This window comes from Procambarus clarkii, chromosome 40, assembly GCF_040958095.1.
Source record: "Procambarus clarkii isolate CNS0578487 chromosome 40, FALCON_Pclarkii_2.0, whole genome shotgun sequence".
Taxonomy (NCBI): domain Eukaryota; kingdom Metazoa; phylum Arthropoda; class Malacostraca; order Decapoda; family Cambaridae; genus Procambarus; species Procambarus clarkii.
Genome location: NC_091189.1, coordinates 20,730,768 through 20,752,070, shown reverse-complemented (window position 1 = coordinate 20,752,070; position 21,303 = coordinate 20,730,768). Strand labels below are relative to the sequence as shown.

Genomic DNA, 21,303 nt, shown 5'->3' with positions numbered 1-21,303 from the left:
TTCCGTATTCCCCCCTTCCCATTGCCCCTTACCCCCTCTCCCCTCACCACTCACCCTCCCACCAGTAATTATTGACTCTTGGCAGCTAAACACGCCACACTGCTGTCATTTGTCGACAATTCGAAGCGGTGATCGTCCTGACTACAAACTAACTCCCCTTGCTGGTCCTGAGAGTCTCGAACCACGGCAGCGTGCGGGAACATAATGTATAGAGAGATATTAGTGATGGGGGAGAGAGAGAGAGAGAGAGAGAGAGAGAGAGAGAGAGAGAGAGAGAGAGAGAGAGAGAGAGAGAGAGAGAGAGAGAGAGAGAGAGAGAGAGAGAAATGAGAGGAGGAAGTGAAGAGCAACAGCTGGTGTTTATGAGAGATGTAAATGTTTGAGGAGTATGGGGGAGAAAGAGAAGGGAGAGGACGTCCGTGGAGAACAGGCAGCAGGGGACGTCCGTGGAGAACAGGCAGCAGGGGACGTCCGTGGAGGACAGGCAGCAGAGGACGTCCGTGGAGAACAGGTAGCAGGGGACGTCCGTGGAGGACAGGCAGCCGAGAACGTCCGTGGAGAACAGGCAGCAGGGGACGTCCGTGGAGGACAGGCAGCAGGGGACGTCCGTGGAGAACAGGCAGCAGGGGACGTCCGTGGAGGACAGGCAGCAGGGGACGTCCGTGGAGGACAGGCAGCAGAGGACGTCCGTGGAGAACAGGCAGCAGGGGACGTCCGTGGAGGACAGGCAGCAGGGGACGTATGTGGAGGACAGGCATCAGCGGACGTCCGTGGAGAATAGGCAGCAGGGGACGTCCGTGGGGGACAGGCATCAGGGGACGACCGTGGAGGACAGGCAGCAGGGGACGTCTGTGGAGGACAGGCAGCAGCGGACGTCCGTGGAGAACAGGCAGCAGGGGACGTCCGTGGAGGACAGGCAGCAGGGGACGTCCGTGGAGGACAGGCAGCAGGGGACGACCGTGGAGGACAGGCAGCAGGGGACGTCCGTGGAGGACAGGCAGCAGCGGACGTCCGTGGAGGACAGGCAGCAGAGGACGTCCGTGGAGAACAGGCAGCAGGGAACGTCCGTGGAGGACAGGCAGCAGAGGACGGCCGTGGAGGACAGGCAGCAGAGGACGTCCGTGGAGGACAGGCAGCAGGGGACGACCGTGGAGGACAGGCAGCAGCGGACGTCCGTGGAGGACAGGCAGCAGAGGACGTCCGTGGAGGACAGGCAGCAGAGGACGTCCGTGGAGGACAGGCAGCAGGGGACGACCGTGGAGGACAGGCAGCAGGGGACGACCGTGGAGGACAGGAAGCAGAGGACGTCCGTGGAGGACAGGCATCAGGGGACGTCCGTGGAGGACAGGCAGCAGCGGACGTCCGTGGAGGACAGGCGGCAGGGGACGTCCGTGGAGGACAGGCAGCAGGGGACGTCCGTGGAGAACAGGCAGCAGGGGACGTCCGTGGAGGACAGGCAGCAGTAGTAGGGTGTAAGCGCCACAGACGATATTTTTTTTTGGGGAGAGGACCCCTGTGGAATGTAAGCGCCACAGACGATATTTTTTTTCAGACCAAATATCGTGTGTAGCGCTTGGGGGTTTTCAGGTCAAATATCGTGTGTAGCGCTTCGGGGTTTTCAGGTCAGAAATATCGTGTGTAGCGCTTTAGGGTTTCTTGGTGAATTTGGGGAGTCACAGATTTTTAAAGTAAGGATTTCTTATGAGAAAAATAATTTCCGAGACTTAGAAGTTTGTTAAAGTCTTATCATAAAAATAATTTCCGAGACTTAGAAGTTTGTTAAGGCCTTATGGGAGAAATTCAAATTCATGTTTATGAGCCAGGGTTTTCAGGTAAATTTTGTCAGTCACAGATTTTTAGAAGTTGTTAAAGTTCTTATAATTAAAAATAATGTCATACGAGTACGGACTGTTTTGTGTGCATATCCATGTGTACTATTGTCAAGACCGACAGACACGTGAAGCTATGTGTGTTTATGTGTACCTGTAATTGAACCACACCCCCTCCCTCCCCCCTTACCTCGCAATCTGTCGCCTCACCTGTGTTTACTTTAGACGTCAGCCAGACACGGCCTTCAGGTCACCTCTGTAATCGTATCTTATCTTCTCCATAATAATATCTGGACCGTCCCTCTCTCTCTCTCTCTCCTCCTATTTCCTTACAGCTATTTTCAGAGAATATTGTCTTAGATGTTTTGTTAAGGAAAACAGACAACTTATCCATAACATTTAGTTTTATATCCATTTACGGCTATTTCATCTGTAAAGACCAAAATTGAACAGAGCCCAGTTTTAAGCTCATATTTTCATCAGAGTCCAGTTTATACCGAAAATTCGCCAGAGTCTACTTTGAGAGCAAAATTAGTCAGAGACAGTTTTAAGCTCATATTTCATCAGAGTCCAATTAAAGACCCAAATTTGACAGAGACCACATTTTCGCTACTAGCAGTCCAATCCCCCTGAAATTTTAAACAGTCATATTTCAGACGTAGTTCAATACAGTAATTTAGTTACCAAGCTCCAGCGCTTGTCCTCCGCCTTAGCTCTCTCTCGTATCTTCGTTAGTAACAGTCCAATTTCCCTGAAATTTTTACCCTCTGTATTTCAGGCTCCGTAAATAAGATCAAAACAGTTATCAAGCTCCAGCGCTTGTCCCCCACCTTATTTCGTTTATACAAGATCGTTAGTAACAGTCCAATTTCCCTGAAATTTTTACCCTCTGTATTTCAGACTCCGTAAATAAAATCAAGTCAGTTATCGAGCTCCAGCTCTCGTCCCCGCCTTAGTTCTCCTTCGTATCTTTGTAAATAACCCATCAATTTCCCTAAAATTAAAAGCAGACATATTTCAGACGTAGTAAATAAGATCAAGTCAGTTACTGAGCTCCAGCTCTTGTCCCCCACCCTCTTCCACCCTCAAGTCTTTGTAAATAAACCATCAATTTCCCCGAAATTTTTACCCTCTGTATTTCAGACATAGTAAATATGAAGTAACAAATATAAAACTCTAGCTCTTGTCCTCTGTCCAAGTTCACTCATGTAAATTCATTACTATCAGTCCAAATCCCCCTGAGATTTAAACACCCAACTACATTTTCAGACATAGTAAATAATAACCAGTTCAGTTATCAAGTTTCAACTCTTGTCCCCCAGCTTAGTTCATTTTGTACAAGTTCTTTATTTCCAACTAAATCACCTGAGATTTAAGATCGCCTTATTTCTAACGTAGTAAAATTAATCAGGGCATTAGCCAAGCTCCATTTCCTCTGTCTTAGATCATCGAACATAAATATATCCGATCAAGTCCCTCTCCAGCCTATCTGTTTATCAGAGCCCCAACGTATCCAAACCTTCAATAATCATACTGTATTTGCATATTTTCTCTATATTCAGCTGTGTTCTTCACATTTTTTCCATGTTTTCTGTGTTCATTCCATGTTCTACAAATGTTCACAGCATGCTCAGTTCAATTCTTTTCACCTGTTTTTTCTCATTTTTTCTGTTTTCTACCATTTTCCCCATATGTTCACTATGTTCTTTGTCATGTTTTCATGTACATCATATGTTCTCTGTATAACTTTTATACTCAATATTCATGTTCTCAATGTTCTTAGCTTGTTCTTCACATGTTCAGTGTTCATTCTTTGTAATCCCTATGTTCCTTATCATGTCTCCATATTCTCTATAAGTTCATATTCCCTGCATGTTCACTCTATTCATCAACTTTTTCTTACATGTTTTCTGTGTTCACCGTATGTTCACTGTGTTCATTCCCCTACATAACCTCAATTTTTTATGTTCTTTGTTTCTTTAAACCAATTTGTTTCTTCCACTCACTAACTAGTTCTTTGTCAAATATTAGCTTCAGCAATACAGTTTCCTCAACAATTTTAGTCACCAAGTTTTTATTTACAAAACTATGTCAAAGTAATTCTCGTAGTCAACTTAATAGTTCTACCAGCCATGTTCTTAAACAAATCTACACTTTATTCAGTTCCAAATTTACAAAGACAAACCTTTCTCGTAACTTCTTAACTAAAAATCTTTCGCCAATCAACTAAAACATAGTCTCTTTCCTCATTTCTCAACTAAACTTATTATCCAATCAACTAAAAATAATAACTTTCATCATTTCTTAACTAAAAGTGCTCATCAGTCAACTAAAAATAGTTACTTCATCATGTTTCCCTGTCGTTTCTTAACTGAAATATCACATCTCTCATCTGAAAAATAGTCATGTTTAGCCTCTTTCCAACACTGTTCTTAACTAAACTTATTCCCTAGTCATCAGAAAATAACCGTGTTCTTCATGTTTCATTGTCATTTCATAACTAAAATTAACCATCAATCAACAGAAAAAGTCATATTCATCATTGTTCCTAACTAAATTATATGTCGTTAAGTAAGAAAAATAGTCAAAGGTGCTCTCCGTAACACCAAAGTTACTCTTCGAGATAACAAAAGACAATCTCAAACACTCAAAAATTTACTCGCATCCTCAAAGTTATTCTCAGAGTCATCAAAAAGTTAATCTCAGTCATCAAAATGCTATTCTCTAAGTAGCCTTTCATTCATCAGAGAAACTTTCTAAGACATCTTCGTTTATTGAAGTTAATCTCAGAGGCATAAAAGTTATTCTCAGAGCTATCAAAATTATTCTCGATGTCATCAAAAGTATTTTCTCGTTCATCAAAGTTAATCTCAGAGTTAACAAAGGTAATCTCTAACTCACTCTCGTACATCAAAGTTGTTTCAAAGACATCAAAGTTAATCTCAGAGTTATCCAAAGATATTCTCATGTCCACAAAAGTTATTCTGAGCTATCAAAGTTAATCTCAAACATCTCCGTTCATAAAAGTTATTCTCTAAGAGCTATCAAAAGTTATTCTCAGTCATCAAAGTTATTCCAAGAGACATCAAAGTTAATCTAAGACATCATCTTTCATCAAAGATATTCTCTCTAAGCCATCAATGTTCTTCTCTAAGACATAAAAGTTATTCTCTATGTCATCAAAAGTTATTCTCTGAGCTAACAAAATACTACTCATGTTCTCAAAGACATTCTCCAATTCATCAATGTTGTTTCAAAGACATCAAAGTTAATCTCAGAGCTATCCAAAGACATTCTCAAAGTCATCTAAAGTTATTCTCTAAGACATCAAAGTTATTCTAAGAGTTATCAAAAGTTATTCTCAGTCATGTTATGTTATTCTCTAACTCTCTTCCATTCATCAAAGACATTCTCTAAGCCCTCAAAGTTATTCTCTAAGACAACAAAGTTATTCCCAGAGTCATCAAAAAGTTATTCTTCGAAACATAAAATTTGCTCTGTAAGATATCTCCGTTCATCAAACTTATTCTCAGAGATATCTAAAGTTATTCTCAGAACAATCAAAAGTTATTCTAAGGCAACAAAAGTTATTCTCAGTCATGTTATGTTATTCTCTAACTCTCTTCCATTCATCAAAGACATTCTCTAAGCCCTCAAAGTTATTCTCTAAGACAACAAAGTTATTCCCAGAGTCATCAAAAAGTTATTCTTCGAAACATAAAATTTGCTCTGTAAGATATCTCCGTTCATCAAACTTATTCTCAGAGATATCTAAAGTTATTCTCAGAACAATCAAAAGTTATTCTAAGGCAACAAAAGTTATTCTCAGAGCTACCCAAAGCTATTCTCAGAGTCACCTTCGTTCGTCAGAGAAACTTTCAAAACATCTTTGTTCATCAAACTTGTTTTCAAAGTCATCAAAAGTTAATCTAAGACATCTTCTTTCATCAAAGTTATTTTCAGAGACATCTAAAGTTATTCTCAGAGCTATCAAACTTGTTCTCAGAGTCATCAAATGTTATTCTCGAAGTCATCAAAGATATTTTGATTCTCCTACTCCTTCTAACCCTCCTTTTCTATCTCTCTCCCTTATTCTCTCTCTTCCTCCCCCTCTCTCTCCCTCATTTGCTCAAATGCTCTCTTGTTTCTCAAATTCAAGTCTTATTGCTCCCATTCTCACACCCTCACTCTCATTCACTTAGTTTTTCTTTTTCTCAATTCAAGTCTTAGTGCTCCCATGCCCACACTCTCTCTCACATTCTCTCTTCTTTGGTCCCATTTTCTTCCGCCCCCTCTCTCTTACTCCTTGCTCTTCTTTCATGCTCTCACTCCCTTAAGCTCTTGTTTCTCAATTTCAAGTCTTAGTAGATCTGATTCTTTACTATTGTAATTTTTATTATTACTATGATAAAGAATGAACTTATATGTGAAAACAAAGTAAAGAAGGAAAGATGGTTTGGGTAAAAATATACAAAAAGGAGAAACAAAACTACATCTGAAAGGTTAGGAAAAGGATAATATATTCAACAAATACGTCAAAAACACAATAAACTACATCTGAAAGGTTAGGTTAAAGGGTTGGGAAATAAGAACATAAGATAGAACCTACTAAATACACTAAGATTACAAGAGGTTAGGTTAAGGGGTTGGGGAATAAGAATAAATGATAACAAACATAATAAATACAACTTATGAGCAACTTGATGAACTTTAACAAATAACCCTTGATCTGCAAAAATGACCATTTGAGAAATTGACCCTTGAAACGAGTAAGTTCCCATATATAAGAAAAACCTTTGAAATGGTTAAATACCCAATCTTAAACAAATAAAACTTGAAATGCAAAAACGTCCATTTGAGAAATTATCCCTTGAAATGAGTAAATGCCCATATATAACAAAAATTCTTTGAAATGCTTAAATATCCAATCTCTAACAAATAGCACTTGAAATGCATAAGTGACCATTTGAGAAATTAACTAATGAAATGAGTAAATGAATATGAGACAATGATTGACGAAACACAAAAGACAAGAAGGAATACTTATGTAAGTTAGATCATGTCTGGTTTGACTAGATAAGTTAGGATACATCAGTTTGGGAATGTAAGATTAAGTTAGGTAAAGCAAGTTAGGTTACGTTAGGATAGGTAATATAAGTTAAATAAGTTAGGTTAAGCAGAATAAGTTAGGTAAGTTAAGTTAGGATAGGTAAAGTTAGGTTAAGTTAGGTATGATAGGTAAGGTAAGTTATGTTAGGATAGGTAAAGTTAGGTAAGATAGGGAAGGTAAGGTAAGTTATGTTAGGATAGGTAAAGTTAGGTTATGAAAGTTAAGTTAGGTAAGATAGGTAAAGTTAGGTAAGATAGGTAAGATAGGTTAAGCAGGTTAAGTTAGGAAAGGTAGGTAAGGTAAGGAAACATAGGTAAAGTTAGGTTATGTTAGGAAATGTAGGTAAGGTAAGGTAACATAGGTAAAGTTAGGTACGATAGGTAAGATAGGTTAAGCAGGTTAAGTTAGGAAAGGTAGGTAAGGTAAGGTAACATAGGTAAAGTTAGGTTAGGTTAGGTAAGATAGGTTAGGAAAGGTAGGTAAGGTAAGGTAACATAGGTAAAGTTAGGTTAGGTTAGGTAAGATAGGTTAGGAAAGGTAGGTAAGGTAAGGTAACATGGTAAAGTTAGGTAAGATAGGTAAGATAGGTTAAGCAGGTTAAGTTAGGAAAGGTAGGTAAGGTAAGGTAACATAGGTAAAGTTAGGTTAGGTTAGGTAAGATAGGTAAGATAGGTAAAGTTAGGTAAGATAGGTAAGATAGGTAAGGTAACATAGGTAACATAGGTAAAGTTAGGTTATGCAGGTTAAGTTAGGTAAGATAGGTAAAGTCAGGTAAGATAGGTAAGGTATGGTAAAGGTAAAGTTAGGTTATGCAGGTTAAGCAGGTTAAGTTAGGAAAGGTAGGTAAGGTAATGTAAGTTATGTTAGGATAGGATAGGTAAAGTTAGGTTTAGGAACGTTACGTTAACTAAGTAACATTGTGTGGAGAGGATAGGTTACGTAGGTTTGAACAATGTAGATCAGAGAACAGTTTAAAAGGTAAAATGTCTAAGAAAATATATTTTAACAGAAGTGTACGTTTGATATGAAAAGCTGAACTAGTTACATTTTGGAGAGAAATTTTATGACTGAAGATGTCTTAAAGAATAACATGATGGAAGAAGGAGAGTTTCTTTGATGAACGAAGGTGTCTTAGAGAACAACTTTGGGAGAACGAAGGTGAATTAGAGATCGCTTTGATGACTCTGAGAATAACTTTGGTCAATGAATATGGATTGGAAAGTTTCTCTAATGAACGAAGGTGACTTAGAGATTAACTTTTATGACTCTGAGAATAACTTTTATGTCTTAGAGAACAACTTTGGTGAGCAAGATTAACTTTAGATGTCTCTGAGAATAACTTTTATAACATAGAAATTAACTTTAGATGTCTCTGAAAATATCTTTGATGACTTCGAGAATAACATTTGATGACTCTGAGAACAAGTTTGATAGCTCTGAGAATAACTTTAGATGTCTCTGAAAATAACTTTGATGAAAGAAGATGTCTTAGATTAACTTTTGATGACTTTGAAAACAAGTTTGATGAACAAAGATGTTTTGAAAGTTTCTCTGACGAACGAAGGTGACTCTGAGAATAGCTTTGGGTAGCTCTGAGAATAACTTTTGTTGCCTTAGAATAACTTTTGATTGTTCTGAGAATAACTTTAGATATCTCTGAGAATAAGTTTGATGAACGGAGATATCTTACAGAGCAAATTTTATGTTTCGAAGAATAACTTTTTGATGACTCTGGGAATAACTTTGTTGTCTTAGAGAATAACTTTGAGGGCTTAGAGAATGTCTTTGATGAATGGAAGAGAGTTAGAGAATAACATAACATGACTGAGAATAACTTTTGTTGCCTTAGAATAACTTTTGATTGTTCTGAGAATAACTTTAGATATCTCTGAGAATAAGTTTGATGAACGGAGATATCTTACAGAGCAAATTTTATGTTTCGAAGAATAACTTTTTGATGACTCTGGGAATAACTTTGTTGTCTTAGAGAATAACTTTGAGGGCTTAGAGAATGTCTTTGATGAATGGAAGAGAGTTAGAGAATAACATAACATGACTGAGAATAACTTTTGATAACTCTTAGAATAACTTTGATGTCTTAGAGAATAACTTTAGATGACTTTGAGAATGTCTTTGGATAGCTCTGAGATTAACTTTGATGTCTTTGAAACAACATTGATGAATTGGAGAATGTCTTTGAGAACATGAGTAGTATTTTGTTAGCTCAGAGAATAACTTTTGATGACATAGAGAATAACTTTTATGTCTTAGAGAAGAACATTGATGGCTTAGAGAGAATATCTTTGATGAAAGATGATGTCTTAGATTAACTTTGATGTCTCTTGGAATAACTTTGATGACTGAGAATAACTTTTGATAGCTCTTAGAGAATAACTTTTATGAACGGAGATGTTTGAGATTAACTTTGATAGCTCAGAATAACTTTTGTGGACATGAGAATATCTTTGGATAACTCTGAGATTAACTTTGATGTCTTTGAAACAACTTTGATGTACGAGAGTGAGTTAGAGATTACCTTTGTTAACTCTGAGATTAACTTTGATGAACGAGAAAATACTTTTGATGACATCGAGAATAATTTTGATAGCTCTGAGAATAACTTTTATGCCTCTGAGATTAACTTCAATAAACGAAGATGTCTTAGAAAGTTTCTCTGATGAATGAAAGGCTACTTAGAGAATAGCATTTTGATGACTGAGATTAACTTTTTGATGACTCTGAGAATAACTTTGAGGATGCGAGTAAATTTTTGAGTGTTTGAGATTGTCTTTTGTTATCTCGAAGAGTAACTTTGGTGTTACGGAGAGCACCTTTGACTATTTTTCTTACTTAACGACATATAATTTAGTTAGGAACAATGATGAATATGACTTTTTCTGTTGATTGATGGTTAATTTTAGTTATGAAATGACAATGAAACATGAAGAACACGGTTATTTTCTGATGACTAGGGAATAAGTTTAGTTAAGAACAGTGTTGGAAAGAGGCTAAACATGACTATTTTTCAGATGAGAGATGTGATATTTCAGTTAAGAAACGACAGGGAAACATGATGAAGTAACTATTTTTAGTTGACTGATGAGCACTTTTAGTTAAGAAATGATGAAAGTTATTATTTTTAGTTGATTGGATAATAAGTTTAGTTGAGAAATGAGGAAAGAGACTATGTTTTAGTTGATTGGCGAAAGATTTTTAGTTAAGAAGTTACGAGAAAGGTTTGTCTTTGTAAATTTGGAACTGAATAAAGTGTAGATTTGTTTAAGAACATGGCTGGTAGAACTATTAAGTTGACTACGAGAATTACTTTGACATAGTTTTGTAAATAAAAACTTGGTGACTAAAATTGTTGAGGAAACTGTATTGCTGAAGCTAATATTTGACAAAGAACTAGTTAGTGAGTGGAAGAAACAAATTGGTTTAAAGAAACAAAGAACATAAAAAATTGAGGTTATGTAGGGGAATGAACACAGTGAACATACGGTGAACACAGAAAACATGTAAGAAAAAGTTGATGAATAGAGTGAACATGCAGGGAATATGAACTTATAGAGAATATGGAGACATGATAAGGAACATAGGGATTACAAAGAATGAACACTGAACATGTGAAGAACAAGCTAAGAACATTGAGAACATGAATATTGAGTATAAAAGTTATACAGAGAACATATGATGTACATGAAAACATGACAAAGAACATAGTGAACATATGGGGAAAATGGTAGAAAACAGAAAAAATGAGAAAAAACAGGTGAAAAGAATTGAACTGAGCATGCTGTGAACATTTGTAGAACATGGAATGAACACAGAAAACATGGAAAAAATGTGAAGAACACAGCTGAATATAGAGAAAATATGCAAATACAGTATGATTATTGAAGGTTTGGATACGTTGGGGCTCTGATAAACAGATAGGCTGGAGAGGGACTTGATCGGATATATTTATGTTCGATGATCTAAGACAGAGGAAATGGAGCTTGGCTAATGCCCTGATTAATTTTACTACGTTAGAAATAAGGCGATCTTAAATCTCAGGTGATTTAGTTGGAAATAAAGAACTTGTACAAAATGAACTAAGCTGGGGGACAAGAGTTGAAACTTGATAACTGAACTGGTTATTATTTACTATGTCTGAAAATGTAGTTGGGTGTTTAAATCTCAGGGGGATTTGGACTGATAGTAATGAATTTACATGAGTGAACTTGGACAGAGGACAAGAGCTAGAGTTTTATATTTGTTACTTCATATTTACTATGTCTGAAATACAGAGGGTAAAAATTTCGGGGAAATTGATGGTTTATTTACAAAGACTTGAGGGTGGAAGAGGGTGGGGGACAAGAGCTGGAGCTCAGTAACTGACTTGATCTTATTTACTACGTCTGAAATATGTCTGCTTTTAATTTTAGGGAAATTGATGGGTTATTTACAAAGATACGAAGGAGAACTAAGGCGGGGACGAGAGCTGGAGCTCGATAACTGACTTGATTTTATTTACGGAGTCTGAAATACAGAGGGTAAAAATTTCAGGGAAATTGGACTGTTACTAACGATCTTGTATAAACGAAATAAGGTGGGGGACAAGCGCTGGAGCTTGATAACTGTTTTGATCTTATTTACGGAGCCTGAAATACAGAGGGTAAAAATTTCAGGGAAATTGGACTGTTACTAACGAAGATACGAGAGAGAGCTAAGGCGGAGGACAAGCGCTGGAGCTTGGTAACTAAATTACTGTATTGAACTACGTCTGAAATATGACTGTTTAAAATTTCAGGGGGATTGGACTGCTAGTAGCGAAAATGTGGTCTCTGTCAAATTTGGGTCTTTAATTGGACTCTGATGAAATATGAGCTTAAAACTGTCTCTGACTAATTTTGCTCTCAAAGTAGACTCTGGCGAATTTTCGGTATAAACTGGACTCTGATGAAAATATGAGCTTAAAACTGGGCTCTGTTCAATTTTGGTCTTTACAGATGAAATAGCCGTAAATGGATATAAAACTAAATGTTATGGATAAGTTGTCTGTTTTCCTTAACAAAACATCTAAGACAATATTCTCTGAAAATAGCTGTAAGGAAATAGGAGGAGAGAGAGAGAGAGAGGGACGGTCCAGATATTATTATGGAGAAGATAAGATACGATTACAGAGGTGACCTGAAGGCCGTGTCTGGCTGACGTCTAAAGTAAACACAGGTGAGGCGACAGATTGCGAGGTAAGGGGGGAGGGAGGGGGTGTGGTTCAATTACAGGTACACATAAACACACATAGCTTCACGTGTCTGTCGGTCTTGACAATAGTACACATGGATATGCACACAAAACAGTCCGTACTCGTATGACATTATTTTTAATTATAAGAACTTTAACAACTTCTAAAAATCTGTGACTGACAAAATTTACCTGAAAACCCTGGCTCATAAACATGAATTTGAATTTCTCCCATAAGGCCTTAACAAACTTCTAAGTCTCGGAAATTATTTTTATGATAAGACTTTAACAAACTTCTAAGTCTCGGAAATTATTTTTCTCATAAGAAATCCTTACTTTAAAAATCTGTGACTCCCCAAATTCACCAAGAAACCCTAAAGCGCTACACACGATATTTCTGACCTGAAAATCCCGAAGCGCTACACACGATATTTGACCTGGAAACCCCCAAGCGCTACACACGATATTTGACCTGAAAAAAAATATCGTCTGTGGCGCTTACACCCTACTGGCAGCAGGGGACGTCCGTGGAGAACAGGCAGCAGGGGACGTCCGTGGAGGACAGGCATCAGCGGACGTCCGTGGAGAACAGGCAGCAGGGGACGTCCGTGGAGGACAGGCATCAGGGGACGACCGTGGAGGACAGGCAGCAGGGGACGTCCGTGGAGGAGAGGCAGCAGCGGACGTCCGTGGAGAACAGGCAGCAGGGGACGTCCGTGGAGGACAGGCAGCAGGGGACGTCCGTGGAGGACAGGCAGCAGGGGACGTCCGTGGAGGACAGGCAGCAGAGGACGTCCGTGGAGGACAGGCAGCAGGGGACGTCCGTGGAGGACAGGCAGCAGAGGACGTCCATGGAGGACAGGCAGCAGGGGACGGCCGTGGAGGACAGGCAGCAGGGGACGTCCGTGGAGGACAGGCAGCAGAGGACGTCCGTGGAGGACAGGCAGCAGGGGACGTCCGTGGAGGACAGGCAGCAAGGGACGACCGTGGAGGACAGGAAGCAGAGGACGTCCGTGGAGGACAGGCAGCAGAGGACGTCCGTGGAGGACAGGCAGCAGGGGACGGCCGTGGAGGACAGGCAGCAGGGGACGTCCGTGGAGGACAGACAGCAGAGGACGTCCGTGGAGGACAGGCATCAGGGGACGACCGTGCAGAACAGGCAGCAGAGGACGTCCGTGGAGGACAGGCATCAGGGGACGACCGTGGAGAACAGGCAGCAGAGGACAGGCGGCAGGGGACGTCCGTGGAGGACAGGCAGCAGAGGACGTCCGTGGAGGACAGGCAGCAGAGGACGTCCGTGGAGAATAGGCAGCAGGGGACGTCCGTGGAGGACAGGCAGCAGTGGACGTCCGTGGAGAACAGGCAGCAGGGGACGTCCGTGGAGGACAGGCAGCAGGGGACGTCCGTGGATGACAGGCAGCAGAGGACGACCGTGGAGGACAGGCAGCAGGGGACGACCGTGGAGGACAGGCAGCAGGGGACGTCCGTGGAGAACAGGCAGCAGGGGACGTCCGTGGAGGACAGGCAGCAGGGGACGTCCGTGGAGGACAGGCAGCAGGGGACGTCCGTGGAGGACAGGCAGCAGGGGACGTCCGTGGAGGACAGGCATCAGCGGACGTCCGTGGAGAACAGGCAGCAGGGGACGTCCGTGGAGGACAGGCATCAGGGGACGATCGTGGAGGACAGGCAGCAGGGGACGTCCGTGGAGGACAGGCAGCAGTGGACGTCCGTGGAGAACAGGCAGCAGGGGACGTCCGTGGAGGACAGGCAGCAGGGGACGTCCGTGGAGGACAGGCAGCAGAGGACGTCCGTGGAGGACAGGCAGCAGAGGACGACCGTGGAGGACAGGCAGCAGGGGACGTCCGTGGAGGACAGGCAGCAGGGGACGTCCGTGGAGGACAGGCAGCAGGGGACGACCGTGGAGGACAGGCAGCAGGGGACGTCCGTGGAGGACAGGCAGCAGAGGACGACCGTGGAGGACAGGCAGCAGGGGACGACCGTGGAGGACAGGCAGCAGGGGACGACCGTGGAGGACAGGCAGCAGGGGACGACCGTGGAGGACAGGCAGCAGGGGACGACCGTGGAGGACAGGCAGCAGGGGACGACCGTGGAGGACAGGCAGCAGGGGACGTCCGTGGAGGACAGGCAGCAGAGGACGACCGTGGAGGACAGGCAGCAGGGGACGACCGTGGAGGACAGGCAGCAGGGGACGACCGTGGAGGACAGGCAGCAGGGGACGACCGTGGAGGACAGGCAGCAGGCGCAGCAGAAACAAAGGAACTTGTGCGGGTGTGCGCGCACGTGCGTGAGCTCACCAAGATTGCTTGTAAGGTCGAGCCTCAGCTCTCAAGCCCCGACTTGCGACCATCAGGTCAACACAGTAACTCTTCCACACGCTTGTCACATATTTACATTTAAAAGTGTCTATGGAATTGGCTTAGACAACATCAAAATTTCCTAACCAATCCTATCCTACCCAATCCTAATCTAATCTATCCGAAGATAACCAATCTATCCTAACCTACCCTAACATAACCAAGCTATCCTAACATAACCAATCTATTCTAACATAACAATCTATCCTATCATAACCAATCTATCCTAACCTATCCTAACATAACCAATCTATCCTAACATAACAATCTATCCTAACATAACCAATCTATCCTAACATAACCAATCTATCCTAACATAACAATCTATCCTAACATAACCAATCTATCCTAACCTATCCTAACATAACCAATCTATCCTAACCTATCCTAACATAACCAAGCTATCCTAATATAACCAATCTATCCTAACCTATCCTAACATAACCAAGCTATCCTAACCTATCCTAACATAACCAATCTATCCTAACCTATCCTAACATAACCAATCTATCCTAACCTATCCTAACATAACCAAGCTATCCTAATATAACCAATCTATCCTAACCTATCCTAACATAACCAAGCTATCCTAACCTATCCTAATATAACCAATCTATCCTAACCTATCCTAACATAACCAAGCTATCCTAATATAACCAATCTATCCTAACCTATCCTAACATAACCAAGCTATCCTAACCTATCCTATCCTAACCGACCAAAGAATTCCCACTCCCTCCCCCCCCCTCCCCCACCCTACTACCCGGCTGAGTTATGAAGACAGCCTTCACTACAGAAGGAAAGAAGGAATAGTGCAGACATGATAACGACATACAAGATACTAAGGGATATTGACAAAGTAGGCACAGAAGCAGTGTTCAAATTAAGGAACAGTTGAACGAGAGGACATACTTGGAAACGCAGACGAGTTACAGGGATGCCAGAAAAAACTTTTATAGTCTAAGAGTCGGAAGTGTGTGGCGCGGACCAGATAACCAAATTGTTAAAGCCAATTCAATACACAATTTTATATATGAATAGGTTTAGAAACTCCATCCTCCTGAAATGATTGTGCTTATAGTAACTATTTGATGGAAAGTTTACCAATATGTAGTGATGGTCCACCAATATGTAGTAATGGTTACTACATATTGGTGGACCATCACTACATATTGGTGGACTATCACTACATATTGGTGGACTATCACTACATATTGGTGGACCATCCCTACATATTGGTGGACCATCACTACATATTGGTAGTCCATCACTACATATTGGTGGTCCATCACTACATATTGGTGGACCATCACTACATATTGGTGGACCATCACTACATATTGATGGTCCATCACTACATATTGGTGGTCCATCACTACATATTGGTGGACCATCACTACATATTGGTGGACCATCACTACATATTGGTGGACCATCACTACATATTGGTGGACCATCACTACATATTGGTGGCCCATCACTACATATTGGTGGCCCATCACTACATATTGGGGGTCCATCACTACATATTGGTGGACCATCACTACATATTGGTGGCCCATCACTACATATTGGTGGACCATCACTACATATTGGTGGCCCATCACTACATATTGGTGGTCCATCACTACATATTGGTAGTCCATCACTACATATTGGTGGACAATCACTACATATTGGTGGCCCATCACTACATATTGGTGGTCCATCACTACATATTGGTAGTCCATCACTACATATTGGTGGACCATCACTGCATATTGGTGGACCATCACTGCATATTGGTGGACCATCACTACATATTGGTGGACCATCACTACATATTGGTGGCCCATCACTACATATTGGTGGTCCATCACTACATATTGGTAGTCCATCACTACATATTGGTGGACAATCACTACATATTGGTGGCCCATCACTACATATTGGTGGTCCATCACTACATATTGGTAGTCCATCACTACATATTGGTGGACCATCACTGCATATTGGTGGACCATCACTGCATATTGGTGGACCATCACTACATATTGGTACTTTCTACCAAGCAGTTACCATAAGCACTATCATTTCAACAGGATAAGTTACATAAGAATTACCTAATGCAGATTGTCACTGCATTGAACTAATGATGGTCGAAAGGCGGGGCCCAAGAGCAGATATTCGACCCTGCAAGCACAACTAGGGGAGTACACCCCCTCACACCCCCCTTAACCCACACCCATAACACACTCAGATGACCCATAAAAGCCTCTCCCATAAGCAACATGATGTATCTATATAAACGAGTATATACCCCATTCATACACACTGGGGCATTGTATATCCTATCCAGCTGGGCATTGATGTGTATACCCCAATTTACGTATCCCCCCCCCTCCTACACGCCTCTGACGTCTATTGTCCCTGGCGGTGATGCATGATGTCAATCTGTCCCTCCGTTTAGCTCAGATAGACATCAGTGACTTCATTCATGTCTATTAAGTGGATACTAGGAGCAGGTGTCTTCCCCACGTCCCTCCCATGCCCGTTTTCTTTGATACCAAAACATACCAGGGTTTTCTTTGATGAAAATTCGTATTTGTGTATTTGGAGGAAGTGTTTGGTGGAGAACCCACACCAGAGTGTGTGTGTGTGTGTATTTACCTCGTTGTGCTTGCGGGGGTTGAGCTCTGGCTCTTTGGTCCCGCCTCTCAACTGTCAATCAACTGGTGTACAGATTCCTGAGCCTATTGGACTCTATCATATCTACACTTGAAACTGAGTGAGTGTGTGTGTGTGTGTGTGTGTGTGTGTGTGTGTGTGTGTGTGTGTGTGTGTGTGTGTGTGTGTGTGTGTGTGTGTGTGTGTGTGTGTGTGTGCGTGTGTGTGTGTGTGTGTGTGTGTGTGTGTGTGTGTGTGTGTGTGTGTGTGCGCGTATGTGTGTAAGTGTAAAACATGTCTTGGGTAACAACAGCTCGGTGACTCCAGACTGCTATAGTGAGTCCGGCAGGACGCCCTCTTGTATATATAACCATTACCACATCGTGGTTCAGGGGTTCAGGCGCGTGTCTCGAGGGGCGTTACCCGGGACGCTCGGTCAACCCTCCTCCTGCTCCAAAGGTTTTCCAAGACACATGACGGTATTGTCCTCCCACTGTGTGTCCTTGATACGGACATATACACGAGTTTTCTCTAATACAAAAATACACGCAAGTTTTGCATTCTCTTTCATACGCAACAACATGTTCGTTTTGAATTTTGATGTAAATACCGTGTTTTGAATTATGTCGTGTTTTGAATTAGGCCGTGTTTTGAATTAGGCCGTGTTTTGAATTAGGCCGTGTTTTGAATTATGCCGTGTTTTGAATTATGTCGTGTTTTGAATTATGTCGTGTTTTGAATTAGGCCGTGTTTTGAATTAGGCCGTGTTTTGAATTATGTCGTGTTTTGAATTAGGCCGTGTTTTGAATTAGGTCGTGTTTTGAATTAGGCCGTGTTTTGAATTATGTCGTGTTTTGAATTAGGCCGTGTTTTGAATTAGGCCGTGTTTTGAATTATGCCGTGTTTTGAATTAGGCCGTGTTTTGAATTAGGCCGTGTTTTGAATTAGGCCGTGTTTTGAATTAGGCCGTGTTTTGAATTAGGCCGTGTTTTGAATTATGCCGTGTTTTGAATTAGGCCGTGTTTTGAATTAGGCCGTGTTTTGAATTAGGCCGTGTTTTGAATTAGGCCGTGTTTTGAATTAGGCCGTGTTTTGAATTAGGCCGTGTTTTGAATTATGCCGTGTTTTGAATTAGGCCGTGTTTTGAATTATGCCGTGTTTTGAATTATGCCGTGTTTTGAATTAGGCCGTGTTTTGAATTAGGCCGTGTTTTGAATTAGGTCGTGTTTTGAATTAGGCCGTGTTTTTATACACAAACGTGCATTTATTTTGCGTTTTTTACAGAAACAAAATTCGTTTTTAGCCTTTTTCAAACCTAAAATCTACGGACAAGGTGCAGGAAAATGCAGGAGAAAATATAAATCAGGATCGCAAGTCTCAGCTCTCAAGTCTCAGCTCTCAAGTCTCAGCTCTCAAGTCTCAGCTCTCAAGTCTCAGCTCTCAAGTCTCAGCTCTCAAGTCTCAGCTCTCAAGTCTCAGCTCTCAAGTCTCAGCTCTCAAGTCTCAGCTCTCAAGTCTCAGCTCTCAAGTCTCAGCTCTCAAGTCTCAGCTCGCAAGTCTCAGCTCTCAAGTCTCAGCTCTCAAGTCTCAGCTCTCAAGTCTCAGCTCTCAAGTCTCAGCTCTCAAGTCTCAGCTGGAGTGGCAAGTCTAAACCAGTTTCAGACTACGTCTGATCTTAAGAAACCAAGCACACGATCCATAAATTTACAACAAGAGCTTTTAAATGGTTAAATAATAAACTGGCGTTTGAACGACTAGAGAACCCAAAGGCGGGACTTAAGGACTTAAGTCCGACTCTTCAAGCACATGTGGAGTGTGAACGAGTGAACCACACATACCTGCACAACCACTGACACCCACAAGCCCACAAAACACTGCAGGAGCACTTGAAAAAGTTACTTAGGTGGCTACTAGTATTAAACACCGATAAGTGTAAGACAATATGTTAAATGAAAAAGCAACGAGTAGGAACTCGGGGAAGCATTAAGTTTGATAGAATGTTGAGTGAGTTGGATGAGTTGCAGAAGGTCAGTTCCGTTGACAACGTCTCGTTTAGACAGAACTAAACTTGAAGAGAATAGAAGCTTCGGAATCAGATAACCGATAGAAAAGGAACAATAGCTGAAGCTCCTTTTCCTTTGGCAGAAATGGATAAGACAACCACCTTTCCTCCCTCTCTCACTCCACAACAACCCTCCCCTCCCTTCCTCTTTCCCTTCTCTTCCATCCACACCCTTCTTAATTGAACCATCACCAAGTCTAGCAAAGGAACATTCTCTCTCTCTCTCTCTCTCTCTCTCTCTCTCTCTCTCTCTCTCTCTCTCTCTCTCTCTCTCTCTCTCTCTCTCTCTCTCTCTCTCTCTCTCTCTCTCTCCCATCTACTCCCTTCCCCTCCACTCCTCTTCCTTCACCCTCCCTATCCCTCTCCCCGCGTCAGATTCATGGAGTCTGATCTAGGGACCTAATTTGTCCCTATGTCAGGGACAAATGACATAGGAAGAGATGGGAAGAGATAGTAAGAAATGAGAAGTAAGGAAGAAAGGAAGTAAGGATAGTAAGGAAAAAATGAGACGGGAAGAGATAATAAGGAAGGATAAAAATAAAAGTGGATATAGGAGAGAAAAGAAGAGGGAGAGGAGGAAAGGAAAGGGATTAGCGAGAAGGGAAGACTGCGTTGTGGTTGAAAAAGAGGAGAAAGAGCGAGGGGTGAAGGACGAGAAGATAAAATAGGATAGAAAGAAAATGCAATAATTGAGGAGTAGGGACAGAGCGAGTGAAATGAGGAAAAGATAATTTTGCCTAAAGAGAGAATAAACTAATTTGACAGTTTTGCCTAACAGGAAACCTTCCACCTCTTCCCTCACACACTCTCCACCCTCCCCCTCCCACAAACCCTTCCCACCCCCTCCCACAAACCCTCCACCCCCCCCCCCACAAACCACCGACCCAAAAAATGGAAAATCCGAATCATAAAAAATGGGAACCAGAAACGGACGCACAACCGCTCTCAATATCCGTTTTCGATAATGCCATTGTCTTGGGCGAGGTCGCCAGGCAGGCCGCCTTCTGAACACTTTCCTAAGCATTTACCTAATTGATTACCTAATCATTTACCTCAATTGATTACATAAACATAGTACAGGTAGCCTCATGTAGTCACTGAGAGGTAAGAGCGTGCACACACACACACACACACACACACACAGCAGAATAATAATAATAATCCTAATAGTAAATAATAATAAATAATAAAAATCCTAATAATCCTAATAGAATAATAATCCTAATAGCAGAATAGGAGATGAAGTACTTAATGAAACAGACAGAGAGAAAGATCTAGGAGTTGATATCACACCAAACCTGTCTCCTGAAGCCCACATAAAGAGAATAACGTCTGCGGCATATGCGAGGCTGGCTAACATCAGAACGGCGTTCAGGAACCTGTGTAAGGAATCATTCAGAATCTTGTACACCACATATGTAAGACCAATCCTGGAGTATGCGGCCCCAGCATGGAGCCCGTACCTTGTCAAGCACAAGACGAAGCTGGAAAAAGTCCAAAGGTATGCTACTAGACTAGTCCCAGAACTAAGAGGCATGAGTTATGAGGAAAGGCTGCGGGAAATGCACCTCACGACACTGGAAGACAGAAGAGTAAGGGGAGACATGATCACAACCTACAAAATCCTCAGGGGAATCGACCGGGTAAACAAGGATGAACTATTCAACACTGGTGGGACGCGAACAAGGGGACACAGGTGGAAGCTGAGTACCCAAATGAGCCACAGAGACGTTAGAAAGAACTTTTTCAGTGTCAGAGTAGTTAGTAAATGGAATGCATTAGGAAGTGATGTGGTGGAGGCTGACTCCATACACAGTTTCAAGTGTAGATATGACAGAGCCCAGTAGGCTCAGAAATCTGTACACCTGTTGATTGACGGTTGAGAGGCGGGACCAAAGAGCCAGAGCTCAACCCCCGCAAACACAACTAGGTGAGTACACACTCAGAGCAAGAGTACATAAAAACAATATCGCAAGTCAGGCTCGAGTTTCCTACAAAATTTACGAAATCTCGGAGATAAATACACTTTTAAAACTTGCTAAAGTCCGTAAGAGC

General features: G+C 41.8%; 1 protein-coding gene across 1 annotated transcript; it reads left to right on the top strand.

The window, feature by feature from the left end:
• Positions 1–388: 388 nt before the first annotated feature.
• Positions 389–18,917, top strand: LOC138372825 (spidroin-1-like). The gene is made up of 5 exons (XM_069338487.1): positions 389–739; positions 782–1,472; positions 12,681–13,435; positions 13,582–14,202; positions 18,471–18,917. The coding sequence occupies exons 1-5, from the start codon at positions 389–391 to the stop codon at positions 18,915–18,917; spliced, it is 2,865 nt and encodes a 954-aa protein (XP_069194588.1).
• Positions 18,918–21,303: the final 2,386 nt, after the last annotated feature.

Bases quoted from the DNA above. Each gene is read 5' to 3' on its own strand.
- LOC138372825 (XM_069338487.1), top strand. From the start codon at position 389: ATGGGGGAGAAAGAGAAGGGAGAGGACGTCCGTGGAGAACAGGCAGCA. The intron at 740-781 runs GTATGTGGAGGA...CGTGGAGAATAG, and splicing joins GAGGACAGGCAGCAGGGGAC to GCAGCAGGGGACGTCCGTGG. The intron at 14,203-18,470 runs GCAGCAGGGGAC...CGTTTTTTACAG, and splicing joins GGGACGACCGTGGAGGACAG to AAACAAAATTCGTTTTTAGC.